Raw genomic sequence first — 15,676 nt, forward strand, 5'->3', positions numbered from 1 at the left:
AGCCCCCACTCCCATCCTCTGCCATGTCTGGCCACGACCAGCCTTGACCCTTGTATAGAGAGACCTTGGGGGTCCCTGGCTGACTCCGTCGGTAGAGCATGCAACTCTCAATCTCAGGGCAGGGTTGTGAGTTTGAGCCCCACATAGAGAGTAGAGCTGACTTAAAAAGAGAGAGAGAGACCTTACAGTGGGGTCACCGAGGAGCTATTTCATTGTGCCTCGGTTACCTTATCTGCAAAATGGGACAATTAAGAGCACCAACGTCATGGCATCGCTGAGGCTTCATTAGAACATGCGTGTCAAGCATTCCCGGACCGTGTTCCAGAAACGGCACTGGCCAGCAGCAGCAGTAAGCCCTGACTCCAGATTACATTCATCTCTCCCCTGTTTAAATCTTTCACTTCACCATTTGAGTTATACGATTACCATGAAACGTGCCTGGATAGGTGTCTCATCTCCCCCATTTAAGCTACAAACCCATAAACCTTCTGTATCACACACCTTACATGCTTTCTTGGCTCCCACAGAGTCTCTGTTGCTCCACAGCCCTGGGTCTAGACTGTCATTGTCTTTTCATTAGTCACTTTAAACTGCCACACACTCCTGAGCCTTTTCTTTCTTTTGTGAGGGGCTTCGGCGGGGGGGGGGGGGGGGGGGAGGCTGAAGGCAAGTTATCTTTCTAATACAGCACTCTCTCTGACAGCCCAACAGAGAATCCGATCACTAAAGAGCTGGCCTGAAGACACTCAACAACATCATATATTTAAGTAACAAAAAAGAAAGGGCTTTTGTTAAAACGACCCTCTGAGCGGCAGCTAAGTTCTAAGTGGACGGGAAAGTGCCATCTGGGTGGAAGCTGGCCTCCACCAAATCCTGACTGTCGTCTTCCGGGAAAGCCCCAGAAGTCCAACGACGTGCCAGGCCCTGCCTGTTGTTTCCGTGAGCTTCGAGAATCCAGGCTCCCCACCCAAAGCCCCCAAGGTGTGGCCAAAGGTTAACGGGCTCCCAAGGGAGGGCTAGAGGGCCCATCAGACCAGCCAGATAGCAGATATAAGGGCGGGTCAGATATGCCAGATACCAAAGGAGGAGCAGAGACAGACAAGGTCAGTGCCACCCAGACCGTGCTGCTGTGAGTAGCCACAGAGGAGAGGGGCGGGGGGAGGGGGAGTTCGGCCTGAGCCCCAAGGCAGAAACCAGCCCAGTCCAGAGATCTCCCCTATGTCCCTCTGCCACCTTCAAATACTTAACTAGGCTTCCGGCTGAAAGCCCTGAGCTGATTTCCAGAGAAGCAGCTTGAAGCCATACATAGTGGGAGCACAGGCAGGACAGCCCCGGAGGCACGGAAGCTGGAGGGAGGAGGGGTGGGTGCAAATCCTGATAAAAAGGAGGCTGTCTGGGATGCGTGATGCCATTGACTGCAGGCCAGGTACCGAAGCCAGGGCTCAGCATGGACACCGGACCCCGCTTGGCACGAAGGCTTTGCTCTGGAAAGTTCAGGAGAAAGCTGGTCCCTAAAGAGATTACAGGACGGGGCAACTCTTGCCAGGTCGGGTGGTACCATGGGTGGGGAGGAAGGAGACAGGTGCCCGCTTATCCAGAGCTGATCACTTGTAGGCTGGAGCCCCATCGCTGGAGATGGAAAAGGGACGTCACTGGCTCATCACACAGTGAAAAGCTCTCCCACTCCGAGCTCCCAGAAACACAAATGAATGTAGGTGACATGCCAACTGCCAGTTGGATCAAGAAAATGAGCAGCAATTGGATTTTGCCTTTTTTTATTTAAAGTTTTTATTGATTCTTATGGAGCGAATGAAATGCGAACACCAGAATGAAAAGGGCTCTATAGCATCTCTGTGAAGGAAATGGGACGCCATAAATGTGACATATCCGTCCCCACTGGGAGGGAAACAGGGCTTCACAGACGCACCATCGGGGAAGCGTAGGAACGGGGAAGGGGAGAGTGCCTGGGAGCTCTCCACCCCCCACCCATCCTCTGTTCCCCTCCAGATCCTCCCGGGGCTGGGTCTCGGCTTCCCGAGGGTCCGCCTTCAGTGGGTGAGCGGTCTTCTGACCCCACTAGGAATTTGTATGTAGCTGGCATGGGAGGCTTTGGCTGCCTGAGCTCTCTCATCCTTTCTCGTGGAGTGTTCGCCAGATGGAGAGAGAAAGTAGGACGGGGCAGAAGGAAGGATCGCAAGAAGGCAGAGGGAGCGTCCTGCTTCATAGCAGTGGCTTCAGATGACGGAGGAGACAGGTCCCAGGGAAGAGGCAGGATGCAAGCCCGCAACCTTAGAAGATCCTCTCCAGAGGGGGATTTGGGGTTGGACCCGCAGAGAAACTTAGAGGCCAGTCCAGGGCACGACCCTCTCCCACCAGCAGCCCCGGGCCGACTCCCCCAAAGCTCTTTATTTGCAACCCTGTGATCACCCCCACGCCGGGCTGCAGCAGGGGCCGCCCCTGGTCTCGTTTCCTCACTATGGGGCCTGGCCCCTCCCTAGGTCTTCACTCCTCTAGGCTTCCTCCCTTCCCCAGATTTCATCTGCTCCCAGATGAGTGGGAGGATCATGTGAGAGAGGGCTTAGAAGGGGACACTGAGCACCGGGGTAATTACTTACGGAATCAACTAAGGCTGGCACCCAGCAGGAAGCGCCCTCACCAACCCCTGCCACTGGACCATCCCGACAGGGCCTGAAGCCTGCCCAACTGACCGCATTTCTTTCTTTCTTTCTTTTTTTTTTTTTTTTAATATTTATTTATTTTGAGAGAGAGAGAGAGAGCATGAGCAGGGTAGGGGCAGAGAGAGAATCCCAAGCAAGCTCCATGCTCAGCGCAGAGCCCAAGGCAGGCCTTGAGCCCATGACCCTGAGATCATGACTTGAGCTGAAATCAAGAGTTGGATGCTCAACCGACTGAGCCACCCAGGCACCCTCTGACCCCATTTCTTAAGCCGTTGCACTCTTGAGGTCACCACACCCACCTGGTCCCTGGCAACTGTCGGCGGCCCACCTTCCGGCCCACCATTCCAGACCTGCTCCCATCCTGGGACACAGGAGGCCCCCACACAGGCACGCAGGCACCCCCAGCACTCGTGGCATTCTGAGGTGGGGTGGAGGGAGGTGCAGGGCAGAGGTGAACTCTTGTCGTTTCTAGATGGTAACCAACAGGCAGCTAGCTGGGGCTCAAAAGAGTCCTGTTTCCGAGCATGCGCTGGCCCCAGAGGGGTGGAGACCCCACTCCCAGCCCTGGGAGGCTGCTCCCTGCTGAAAATTTCCATCTGGCTCTGCCTTCCCCCGGGGCAAAGGGTCCCAGCCTCTTTCTCTTCAGACCCAAGGTCTTCGCCTGGTGCTCCCGGGGACACCCAGGGTCATCAGGGCCTGGGTCCATCCCAGGGAGCAGTGAGGGCTGCCTGAGTCTTGGGGCACCATTCTGTTGCTAATCTAGAGTTTTTCTTCTGAGACATGGAGTCCTTCCCCCTTCACGAGCTTTGGAAGCTTTGGAAGACCTCACCGGCAACAACGAGGGTGGCTGGCGTGTGGGATGCTTCTCCCCCAGTTGTGTGACGGGGGCAGGACGGCCTCTCCCAGGCACTTGTTCACCTCTCTGGGGCAGAGAAGGGCCTCTGAGCTCCTCTGGTAAAGCCCCACACCCGGCCCACACGAGGAGAGGCCGAGCGGCTTGCTCAACGTCACAGCTATCGGCAGGGCGCGCGCCGTGAACCTGACAAGAGCTTCTTGTCGTTGTTCAGCCCCAGGATGGTGTCCCGCAAGGCCGTGGCTGTCCTGCTGATGGTGCACGTGGCCGTCATGCTGGCCTCCCAGACGGAAGCCTTCGTTCCCATCTTCACCCACAGCGAGCTCCAGAGGATTCGGGTAGGAAATCCCCCAGGCTGCCTGCCTCCCCAGCGTGGTCCAAGTGACTCACAGCTGCTCAGCGCTGAAGTGGTGTCAGTCTCTCTAAGGCACAAGTGTCCCTTGGGGGAAACCCACGTTTAATCAGCTGCATAGCTGGCATCAGTGACATCGAGGGGATCATGAAGGACCCAGACCCAAGCTGACCCCAAACTCCAGCTGCCTCCCTGCGGCCTTCATTCCCCACTAGCACCAATCAAAGGTGACAGCGGCTCCCACAAGTGACATCTTTTCCCACCCTGCCCATCCTTCAGAGGAAATTTTCAATTAACAAGCCGATAAACATTTGCTGAGCATCTCCGTAGTACAAAGGGCCACCCTGGGTGAGAGGCCAGGCATGCGAGGAAATCGAGGAACCTCCGTCTTCAAGGAGCAGGCTCAGGAGCCAAGATACAATCGTATGAAAAATTCGCTAACAATAGAAAACAAAGGGACACGGCACAAGGCAGGACGGGATTAATTGCCCAGTAAGTGATGCTGATGGTTAAGTGCTAAGTTCAGAGGCGGGAGAAGCCTCCCTGGGGTGTCGGAAGGGAAAAGGTGAGAACTGAGCAGGGGTCTTCAGAGAGAAGGAGGGGGCGAGGGGTTGGTCCCCCACGGAGTGCTGGTCAGAGCCTCTTCTTTAGAAGCCAGAAAAGGGGCCTGGGTGGCTCAGTCGGTTGGGCGTCCGACTTTGGCTCAGGTCATGATCTCGCAAGTTCGCACCCCACATCGGGCTCTGTGCTGACAGCTCGGAGCCTGGAGCCTGCTTCGGATTCTGTGTCTCCCTCTCTCTCTGCTCCTCCCCTGTTCACATGCAGTCTCTCTCTCTCTCTCTCTCTCTCTCTCAAAAATAAATAAACATTTTAAAAAATATTAAAAAAAAAAAAAACCCGGAAGAAAACAAGACAGGCTTAATGGAACTCAGGCAGCAGGGCCTCTGGAAAACTGGATTGCCAGACTGGCTCCCCGTGCCTTTTACTTTAGATGTCAAGCGGTTCTGAGTATCTTGTGTAGATATTTGTTTCTCTTTGACCTGAGGAGCTGGATGGGACTGTCGTGTCCCACCTGTCTGAGACTCGGCTCCAGTAGGGACAAACACACGAATCCGTTCTCTGGGAGGTCGCATGGCCTCTGCACCTCCATACTCTGTCAGGGGCAAGCTTCCACATACCCAGTGGCCTATGTCCTTTGCAGAGGCAAGGCCGGCCCCAGCTCCCCTTCTTCAGGGGTAGACATAGAAATATGGAAGAGAGGCAGCAGGCTCTCTAAACCTAATTTCTCTACCACCGGCTTCCTCTCCAGAAGGGACAACCAATTGTTCTAGAATCACCGTGTCCCAGGCAAGGCCCAGAGCTGAATCCCAAGGGGGTCATTAGAGAAGCCAAAGGATTGAGGTGTGTCTGATCTCGGTGCCCCGGGACCTGGCAAGCAGGATGTCACATAAGGTTTAGGTCTGGGCAGAAACAATCAACGTCGGTAGAACATAAACTAGCAAAATGGCAACCAAAGAACGCTTTGCGTTGATCCGCTCTGTGGTTTTGCTCCTCAGAATTGCCAGGCACCGGGATTTCTCTGAAGAAGCTGCAAACTCCTTCCTCCATAATTCATCTCACTGTCTCGCCTCTTATAAATCACCTCCCAGGGACTCCAGCTTCTGGGCCACCCCATGGCGTCCTCCCAGGCGAGGCTGTCTTGCCACCTTTTTTATGGCTCTCTGCGAAGAAAAACACATTTCCACACTTAATATGCATGAAGGGCAGCCCTTATTTTCAGCATTTTAACTTAATTAACAGTAACAATCTGGGTGCAATGCTTGAACTACAAAGGAACGGATTCTTCTTCAAGTTGACCTATTGGTGCACGACTCCGAGGGCCATTTGTAAGCCGTTGGGTTTCTGGAACTCCTCATGTAGAGGCACCTGGGAGAACTCTTTTGGCCTGTGGGAAGCTCAGACCACTTAGCACCCTGGGCAGAGACAGGCGAGGGCCATCTGGGCGGTGGAGAGATGGCAGGTTTTGTGCAAATTTGTGCTCTGCCCTTAGGAAAAGGAGCGGAACAAAGGGCAAAAGAAATCCCTGATTGTACAGCAGAGGTCTGAGGAAGTGGGCCCTCTGGACCCTGCGGAGCCCACAGAGGAAGAAGAAAACGAAGTTATCAAGGTGAGCAGACAGGGGGACAATGCAGAGAAACCTAGTGTGGGGAAGGGTTCCCCCTGCCAGCCACAGATTGTTCTGGAACACAGCAGCAAACCAGACATTCAGGCAACAAGTTCCATCCTAGGAGAGATACAGACACCAACAATGACACAGCTATCTCAAATAAGGCACCGGGTAAGGAGGCATGATAGAGGGTGAGGGGGTGGGGGCTGGGGGCACTGCTTTGGCTAGGAGGCCTCTCAGAGGAGGTGACATTTATTTGATTTGGAACCAGAATGATGAGAAGGAGCCTGTGATGCAAACGGCTAGAGCAAGAACGTCCCAGAAGGAAAAGTGCCGGCAAAGGCCCTGCTCAGGAAGCATGTGGTAGGTGTGAGGCCCCCAAGGCCAGGGCGCATTTGGGAGAGGACAAGAGAGTGGCAGGGCCTAGTGGTCCAGGCACCATGTCTGGAAGGTCACTGGGCAGTTCACAGCAGGGAAGTCATCTCATCTGACTTAGAAAGACCTGGGACCGCACAAGTGGAGGCAGGAGACGAGTCAGGGGGCAACTGCGGTCACCAGGAGACAGAGGACAAGGGTGCCCTGGGAGACGACTACAGTGTCAAGACCCAGGGCCTGGGGCCCGCAGTGCTGCGTTAGGATGCACAGATCGTGGCGGCCTGAGCGAGCCTTGAGTTTGTCCAGCGCGGCTCTTAAGTTCTCAGCCTCATTTATCCAGATGAGAAGACGCCGAGCCCTAAGTGTGAAGCATGGCTCAGTTCTGGGCCCTGGCAATAGGGCAGTGAACAAAACAGATACATCCTCCGAGCTCGTGAAGCTCACACTGGAGTGGGGGACTGGAAATGAGATGTCAGAAGGACGGGCAGCAGACTACAGACAGGATACAGAAGCAAGCATCATAACGTGGCCGGTCCTAACAGGTGCCGTGGAGGAAAATAAGGCAGGGACTGGAGGCGGATGGGTTGCGACCTCAACAGGGTGGTCAGAGCGGGCTTCACGAGGAGACGGTATTAGCGCTGAGACCTGGAGACGGCGAGGCAGGCAACCACAAAGATATCTGGGGGAAGAGCATTCCAGGTGGCAGGAATAGTCAATGCAAAGGCCCCGAGGCAGGAGGAGGCCTGGTGGAAGAGTGTGGAAGAACAGTGAAGAGGCTGGAGTGGCTGGAGCAGAGGGAGTCAGGGAGGAAGAGGGAGGTGGGACCAGATCGTGGACTTTGTAGGCTATTGTTTGGACTTTGCCTTCCCTCTGCTGAGGTGGGAGTTGCTGGGGGCTTTGGAGCGGAGGAGGGACATGATCAGATTCACATTTTACAAGAGTCTGCCCAGCTTCCGTGTTGAGAGCAGCCCGAAGGGGCAAGGGCAGGATTCGGGAGACCACTGAGGAGCTGCTAGCACATCCAAGAGCCCAGGGTGGTCAAGGTAGAGGCAGAGCACAGTGGTCAGGTTCTGGAAATAATTTCGACTTAGAAGCTCTGAGGATTTGCTGAAAGAACGAATGCAGGGTATAAAGAAAGAGAAAGGTAAAAACGAACTTTGAGGTTTGGGGCCGGAATACCTGGAAGGATAGATTTGCCACTCAGGAGACGGTGAAGCCTATGGTTGGCTGCAGGATGGCAGGAGGAAGGTCAGGAGGTCAGAGAGGACCTGTGAACTATAAGATGCCTGGTGGGCATCCAGGTGGAGGCGTCGCACAAGGCAGGTGTATATAGCCGTCTGGACTTCAGGAGCGCTCAGGGCTGCAGACATCAATGTGGGAGGCATCGGCAATTAGCTGGAGTTTCAAGCCAGGACAGTGGGATTCTTAAGGGGGTGGGTATGGATGGAGAAGGAAGGGCTCCAGGACTGAGGGGAGGGACACTTCCCTGTAAAGAGGCCTGGGAGAGGAAAAGACTGATATGCAGAGAGAACGAGGGCCTTGCCAAGGTCACAGTCAGGGCAAAACTGAGCTGGACACCAGCCAGGGGTCTTTAGACCCCATCAGCTGTCCATAAAGAGGGAGGTCGGTCATGGCCTCCTCGGTGCTGTCACCACCCTGGGTGGTGGGGTTAGGGGAGTGTGCCTTTCCTTCCCACATGCTCCTTGGGCTCCCCAGGAGGAACTGGGGGTGACTGGTTCAGCTGGCAAAGGGGAGCTCCCTCAGGACTGCCCTCCGCACCCAAGGCAGTTTAAAGCACATGTTACATCCTGTGGAATGCCTCTCAGAGGCTGAGGGTGAGGTACCCGTCGTCCCCTTTCCATCCCTCTAGAACATGATATACAGGCCAGGAGGTCCTTTCCGGATCATTCCGTCCAGCCTCCTCATTGTAGGGTGAGGACACGGCAGGGCTGGAGGCCAGAGCCCACGGGGACCCTTTGCTTGCCTTCAGGCATCCCAAGCCCATTTCCCACCACCAGTGGGGGGGTGGGGGTGGGGGGCCTGGGACTCCTCCATCGCGGCTCCCCAGACAGGCAGGCAATCTCCCAGTCTGCCAGCTGGTTTGCAAACCAAGACCACTGAACCAGGAAGCTCTGGGGGTGACAGCAAGCTCAGCACCCCCGGCTCTGCCACAACCACCTTTCTTGGTGATGAGCCTCCAGACAGCAACTCTGGGGTCTCGCCTGTGTCCCCGCGGTGCTAGAGAAGACCTGGTGGTCATGGGCACAGACCCTGGAGTCAGCTCTCCTGGGTATAGCACCTTCTCCCTCTGCTACTGAGTACCTGTGTGGCTTGGAGCGAGTTATCCTACCCTTTTGCCCTCCCTTTCCTCCTCTGCAGAATGGGGACACTAATGATCCCTACATCACAGGGTTATTGAGAGGCTTAATATACATGAAGCGTTTAGAATGGCGCCTGCGCCCTAAGGCTTCACGGTGCTGGTTATCATTACTCAGGAGAAGGGGGAGGGAGAGTTTCCTCCCACATGAAAAGACAGGGGCGGGGTGGGGGCAGTGGGTTCCTGCAGACCCTCCCCTCCTATCCCAGCTTCCCCACCAGGGGAGGTTTGTTGATCGTCCCTGGGCAGCAAGTCCGGGGGACTCCCAGGATCCGGGCCCCTGGATCGAGTTGGGGGGAGGTGCCAGAATTCCCTGCCGGGTCCTGGGAGGCCGAGGCTCCCAGAGGATGGGGCAGAATGGGGCCGCAGGGTGGTGTGGCTCCTGGCAGTGCCTCCTGCCGCCCGTGAGGCGCCCAGGGGTTAATGGCGCTCTCCGTGTCTCTTCCTTCTTGTTAACTCTGCCTTATTTCACAGCTGACTGCTCCTGTGGCAATTGGAACGAGGATGAACTCCAGGCAGCTGGAAAAGTACCGGGCCGCCCTGGAAGGGCTGCTGAGTGAGGTGCTTCTGCCTGCCCGGAACGGTACGGGAGGCAGCGCGCCTCTGCCTCTGGGGCTCAGCCTTGTCCACCCACGTTAATATTCCCAGAGTGCGTCTGAGCAGGGTTTGGGGATGGCGATTTGTTTTTCTGCCTTGTGCTTGAGACCATGAAGTGGTCTTCTCCGGGAAAGGGTGCCCCCGTCTCGGATGGAAGCCTGATCACAGAGCGGGGGCTCAGATGGCTCCTGGGGACCGGGGAGGCCCAGTTCCCCAGCCAGGGGCATCTCGAGGCCCTGCCCTGATGGCTCAGGCCCCTTTCCCAAACACCCTCCTGGCAGAGCTGACCACGACAACCCACCCAACCCTTCCCCTGCTCCAGATCGCGTGTTCCCTCCCAAAACACCACCCAGGCCAGGCAGTTCCTCTGAAGGAAACCCTGCGGCAGTCTGGCCACAGAAGCCTGCATTTTCTTTATCTGTTCTACAAATCGAAGTCCGGAGCTCCACGTGGCCTTGCCCGGTTCAAGGTCTGCCCTTCAAGGTCTGCCGGAGCCACTTGTGCAAAGCCAGGACTTGTCTGACAAACAGCCACTAATTACTTCTCAGGGTCCCCAGGAGGAGAGGAGAGAGGTGGGGAGTTGGTGTTTGAAATGGAAGAACCGGGAGGTTAAATGACTTGCCCCAGGCTACAGAGAAAGCTAGAGGCAGAGCTTCCAGAAGCCTGGCCCAGCGTCCCCTGGGGGCGCCCCCTCCTCCCTGGGTTGGCCCTGGGTTGGCGGCCAGCCTTAGAAGTGGACCCGCTGAATCTACCAAGCTGCAGACCTCCTGTGTTTTTCCCCAACAGACAAATGACAGCCCGCTCCAGGGGAAGGTGGATGAAACTGGGAGCGCCCTCCCACCCGAGGGAGACCCCGGAATCTGCATGCCCCACAGCCGGGCTCCAAAGGAACATACTCTCTCCCAAGCAAGCCCCCTCCGGCAAATAAAGTGGCAAATAAACAGAAACGACTCTTTTATTTAATATTTTAATTTTTAAAGGCCAAACCCCGGGTCATTGCATAAAAGGGGGAAAAATCAAGCTCAGAGGGAGTTAGCTGTAAATGGCACATATACAGTAGCAAAACGTGTGCCTTGGCTAAATTCTCCGTTCAAATTGTCACGTGAGACCCACGGAATTGCAAGATTTGTGCTGGTGAGGAAACTGAGGTCCAGAGACATGGCATTTTCGGCCCACACACCAGTCGGTGGCAGAGCGAGGAATTCAGGTCTCCACTTTCTGTTTATTGGCAAACTCAAGGTCTAAATGGGCTGGAGAGCCATAAGACTTCTGTACTCAACCCCTTGCTGAGTAACTTCCAGCTAGCCCTTTAACCTCAATGAGGCTTTGCAAAAGCCAGGTGGTAATACGTGCCTTGAGATGAGGGTACAGGCACGAGCAAATTACTATCATTATTATCACCTTGTGACTGCATGCTCCAACATCCGCAGCAAAATTCCACAGTCAACCCACTGATTTCTGCCTTCTAAACAAAACTGGATGGGAAATTTCATTCTAATTTAATGTTACATTAATGGATGCTCATTTATTTATAAACTGGGGCCTTAGAGGAAACACAGCTCCCTCTACCCATAGGTTATCAGCAATTAGACATGAGGCCCATTCCGTATTTCCACCCACCCCAACCATTGCGAGAAGTGAGCCACAGACAGTAGTTACCGGAACAAGACGACCCCAACCCTTAAAAAGGATGGTCCTTTGGGGGTGCTCTGAATGGTCCTGAGGAACACCCAGGCCTTACATGGGACCCACACCCTCCATGCTGCACATTCCCACAATTTCCTATGCACGTACTGATCATCCCAAGGGCAGCTGCAGGTTCCCAGGAAACGCTGCCAAAACACTCTGTAATAATTGGAGAGAGGGCTGCACAGGGCAGGGGAGAAAAGGGAGGGAGAAACGTAGGAATCTACAAAGCATGCTGTTGGGGAAAACTGGATCCAAGACTCCTCCTCGCCCTTCGGAGTACCACCACGCCATTCCCGCCATTATCTGGAACCCATTCCAAAAAAGCAGAAAAACCATTAAACGGTCATCGTCTCCTCCTATGGAGAAAACACTGCTTTTGTGTCTTTCCCTGTCTCCGCTCAGGATCTGTCCCTACAGTGAGACTACCTTCCCCCATCACCAGCAGGGGGCGCTCACCTCTTTCCCCCCACCCCCAGCCTCCCCCTCCTCCCTCCTCCCCCTCCACGCCCACCACCCTGCTGGGGTTTTCCTTAAGATCCCGGGGCTGAATAGCAGTGTTGAAATAGGCGCCAAGGAGAGAAATGAGACCCCGAGGGGATCATGCCCCAGGCAGTCTGCATTTCTTAAAATGGGAATTGGCTCCGCAACCACAGCACCTAGAGCCCCGTTCAAAGCTCGGCGCTGTTGTCCCTGACCCTCACCCAGCGGCCTCTGATGTGCTTCTCAGTAATGAGCCGCAACAGGGACCCAGCCACCACCTGCATCTGTATGCACAGTGCCCCAGCCGCCTGGTTAGACGTGTCGGCTCCTTTCTTCTCTCCTTTTCCTCCTCCTGCCGCTGTTCAATTTCTCACAATTGGCTCAAATAATTCTTTTTCTCCGAGTTCCTCAGTTTCCAGCACAGCAGACTCGATTGCTTACAGGACATGCACAGCCCTGGAAGAAATTAAAACTGGGGGGAGGTTGGGGAGGAGACTGTGAGCTGAGCCAAGACAAAATGACCATATTTTCACAAAACAGAAGTAAAGACAGACACACTCCTGCTTAAAGCGATCCACTGCCAGGGCCAGGCCCCAGCCAGGAGCAGAGACTGGGAGAGTGCCCAGAGGAACCAGTCAGGTAAGGACGCCGTTCTTCCTCACACGTTACTGAGGTTTATCTGGCAAAATCTACAAGAATATCTCCAGAAAACTGGCAGTTTCGGAGAGTTACAGATTACCCCTCTTCGTCTGGAATGTACTTTACACTTAACAGGACCACTGGTAATTACAGGGCGACCTGAACCTAGCTTCACAAGATGGAGATGATGAGGTATTTTCTCGGCAACCACATCGGTATGATTTTATAATTACTGAGCTACGTGGATTTGCCATGAAATTGAATAGTTAAAAAGCAAAGAGTAATTGCCTGATATCTGTACTCTGTAATTTAGTGTAATCTAATCATGGACAAAGCCCAAAAGAAAATGTTCTGAAAGCATTACATTTTTCTTCATACACAATTCGCTATTGACATCAGGGAATGTATTCCGTGCCTCTAAAGGAACTCTTAACCCACAGATCTCAAAGTGTGGCCAGAAGAATGAGACTTTTGTTACATTTTCAGCCAATTATGAAAAGCGGGCGACATAAGTGCCCATTACACCTGTTCTGGCATTTCTCCGTTGAGTCCCGTTGCCCCTTCGTTGACCTGGAGAGATTAAGGCGCTCTCCTCTTCCCCAGGACACCGAGATGAGGCGGCCAGAAGCTGGGCAGTGCTGGGACCACTCCAGTCAAAATCTGAGCCTAGACGGCACCCACTTGGTCGCCACTTTTCAACCACGCTCTCCCCGTGCCCCACCACTCCGCGGTGGGACCCCACCCGAGATGTGGTTCCAAGGAAACTTGGCGAGATGCACGAGGCTGGTGAGGAGGCAGATCAAGGAGGAGCTCGTGGTCCCTGAGCATCTTTAAGGACCTGACAAATGCGTGCAGGGCTTTTGCAGGAGGAGAAGGAGAATGGAAGCCACTAAAAGATTTATGGCTGTTGTTATTATAAGGTTCTGCTGAGACAGAGAGAGAGGTCAGCAGGACGGCAGGCGGTGTGGCAGCCCTCTGGGAATCCAGAACGTCCTCCTAGAGGCCCCTCACCTCCGCTAAATGTGTGGATGTGGTTACTAAGTAGATCTGGACATTGGAGCTTGTTTTTCCTCTTCTGCCTTTAATAAATCAGGAAGACCGCCCGCAGCCTGAGCTGCTCACCTTAAAACACACACACACACACACACACACACAAGAAAGTGATGAGAAAGGGGGGGCACGCAGAGCAGCCATTGACTTTAAAATATGCGTTCCCATCCGCGACATGGAAGGCCCCGGAAGAGCCTTGCGGGCAGCTCCCCACGCGAGGCAGCGGGCCAAGCCTGCGCTGGGGCAGACACGAGGGTCCGTGAAGAAGGTGTGGGTGGTCATGTGGAGGAAAATGAGCAGCAACAAGCAGGTAATGGGGTCTTGGGGGCAGGGAAAGTTGATGGAGGGCCTCAGAGGGGCTATCAGTCCACAGAAGGGGCAGGACTGGAATGAGGAGTTTAGGAGGAAAACGGAGAGGCCCCAGACCTGAGAGGGACGACTGACTTGTGAGGGTTTTTCCAATTGACTTTGCTCAATCAGATGGTGAGGTTTCTTCCTGGGGGCGGGCATGGGGGCGGGGGGCAGGGGGGACACTGATTGGCAAGCACCCTACGAGTGGTAGCACCCTACCCCCAAAGGCCTGTTCGACCCAGTGAGATGAATCCAGCAACTGCTAGAAGCCCCGTGGAGGCAAAGAGTAGACCACAGGGGGGCAGAAAACCGCAGCTGCCAACATGATGGGTTCCAGGCTAGAGGCAAGACAACAGGCTTGGCGGGTGGGGGTCACTTGGCCCCGGGTATGTGCGGCGGTAGCAGCGTCCCCAAACACAAGGCAGGCTGACAAAGCCCACGCTGGGGACCGCTGCTGGGGGCAGCTCTAGTTCAGTACATATTTTTAAATCGCCCTGGGATCCATTGTGATGAAACAGACCGTAACTCTGCGAAATGCCGGAACGTTCACTTGGTTTAAGCGTCAGCTTCAAGCCCTCTTAGACTACACGGGGCCAGTATTGATGCCGAAAGGCTCATTCCTTATATATGGAACTGCACAGCTGCAAGGAGTTGCACAAATGTTACCAACTCATTTGTCATGCAAACAGTGCTTCAGAAAGAAATAAAATACTATTATGTGGTATATGTGTTAGGCAATCACTATATCAAATTCATGGCATTCCGTGCAAACACAGGCAGAGAAAAGGAAAACAACACTTGGTGAGAAAAATTGCACCACATGGGAACAGCTAAGTTGGGGGATATGGGGAGGCTGACAATGGAAGCCTGACCGAGCTGAGCCTGTAATTTTCCCAGCAATTGCGGCCAGTGTAGGAATACCCCTGTGGGACAGCGAGTGGCAGGAATGCAAACCACTGGCAGAGGGGCCTTGCCCGTGACCCAGGGAAGGAATAGGAGGAGACCTGGGGAGGGGGGTGATGGGGAGTGGGCGATGGGCAGGGAAGAGGGGAACTGATTTAGAGGAGTAGTAGTGGAGCGGAACCTAAGAGGCCAAGGTCGGCCATAAACGTTTGGGACAGGGAGCTGAAGAAGGATGTAGAAGGATTACAAAGAGGGGAGAGGGCAGAAGGGCAACTATGAGCCATGGCGCTCTTTTCCTTTGCCACCACTTCCCATGCTTCCCTTAGGGGCTTCTCAGCCAAGAGCCTTCCTGTAATCAAAGAGGGTGTCCTGTGGGAGATCACACATGTGCTGCCACTGCAGAGATAGGGGTTAAGTATAAGCACTTAGGAGGTGTACCAGGCACTGTTTTAAGCACCTTAAACAAGTTACCTGTTCTAATCCTCATAGCAACCCTATCAACTTTACTGGCCAGCAAGCTAGAGATGTTCATTGGATATGATCACACATCTAACAGTGGTGCAGTTGGGATTCAAATGTCCTCAACCTAAATCTGCAAGGGACACAGGACTGTATCTCAGGGGTCTTCCCCTACCCATCTCTCAGAGAAATCCCACTATCCAGACGTATGGCCTCCTCCCAGAAGGCTGAACTGCCCACTCAAGCCCAAGGGCATTTGGCTCTTCTGCCTTCTCGGCGCATGCGGTGTCTGGCCTGAGGCAGGGCCGGTGCCCCCTCGGAGCCCCACCTCAGAGTTAACTCCCAAGAAAACACAGAAGCCTGTAGCCCTCGACCTCAGGTCGGACCGGGTCTCGTAGCATGCCTGGCGTCTAGTCCACGACCCAAAGCCCTTCCCTGACTGCAGAAGGGATCACACAAGGTCCCCAAGCACAGAGCGGCGAAGGGTCCCATCTGCCTGCTCTCTGTAGTGACTTGTCTTTCACCATCAAGCAATTCATTCACTAAATCAACAATTCACTGAGTGCCTACCACGTGCCAGGGACCGCGCAAGGGGCGGAGGATTCAGAAAGAAAACACCGATTGGCCTTACAGACAAGGAGGAGGACTGAGTAAGGAGGGAGGGGGGAAAAAAAAAAAAATCCTTGGACCTCTCCAACATGGCGGC

The 15,676-nt window shown here is 54.5% G+C and overlaps 1 protein-coding gene across 1 annotated transcript; it reads left to right on the forward strand.

Annotated features, from left to right (window-relative positions):
- The first annotated feature begins 1,085 nt into the window (after nt 1-1,085).
- On the forward strand, nt 1,086-10,343 carry MLN (motilin). The gene is made up of 5 exons (XM_047101321.1): nt 1,086-1,129; nt 3,746-3,869; nt 5,934-6,050; nt 9,277-9,385; nt 10,186-10,343. Exons 2-5 carry the CDS (start codon nt 3,753-3,755, stop codon nt 10,191-10,193), a joined length of 351 nt encoding a protein of 116 aa, XP_046957277.1. The 5' UTR covers nt 1,086-1,129; nt 3,746-3,752; the 3' UTR covers nt 10,194-10,343.
- Nucleotides 10,344-15,676: the final 5,333 nt, after the last annotated feature.

This window comes from Lynx rufus, unplaced genomic scaffold (genome assembly GCF_022079265.1).
Source record: "Lynx rufus isolate CCGP_SWC_20201006 ecotype Redwood Valley unplaced genomic scaffold, mLynRuf1.p SCAF_6, whole genome shotgun sequence".
NCBI classification, from domain to species: Eukaryota; Metazoa; Chordata; class Mammalia; order Carnivora; family Felidae; genus Lynx; species Lynx rufus.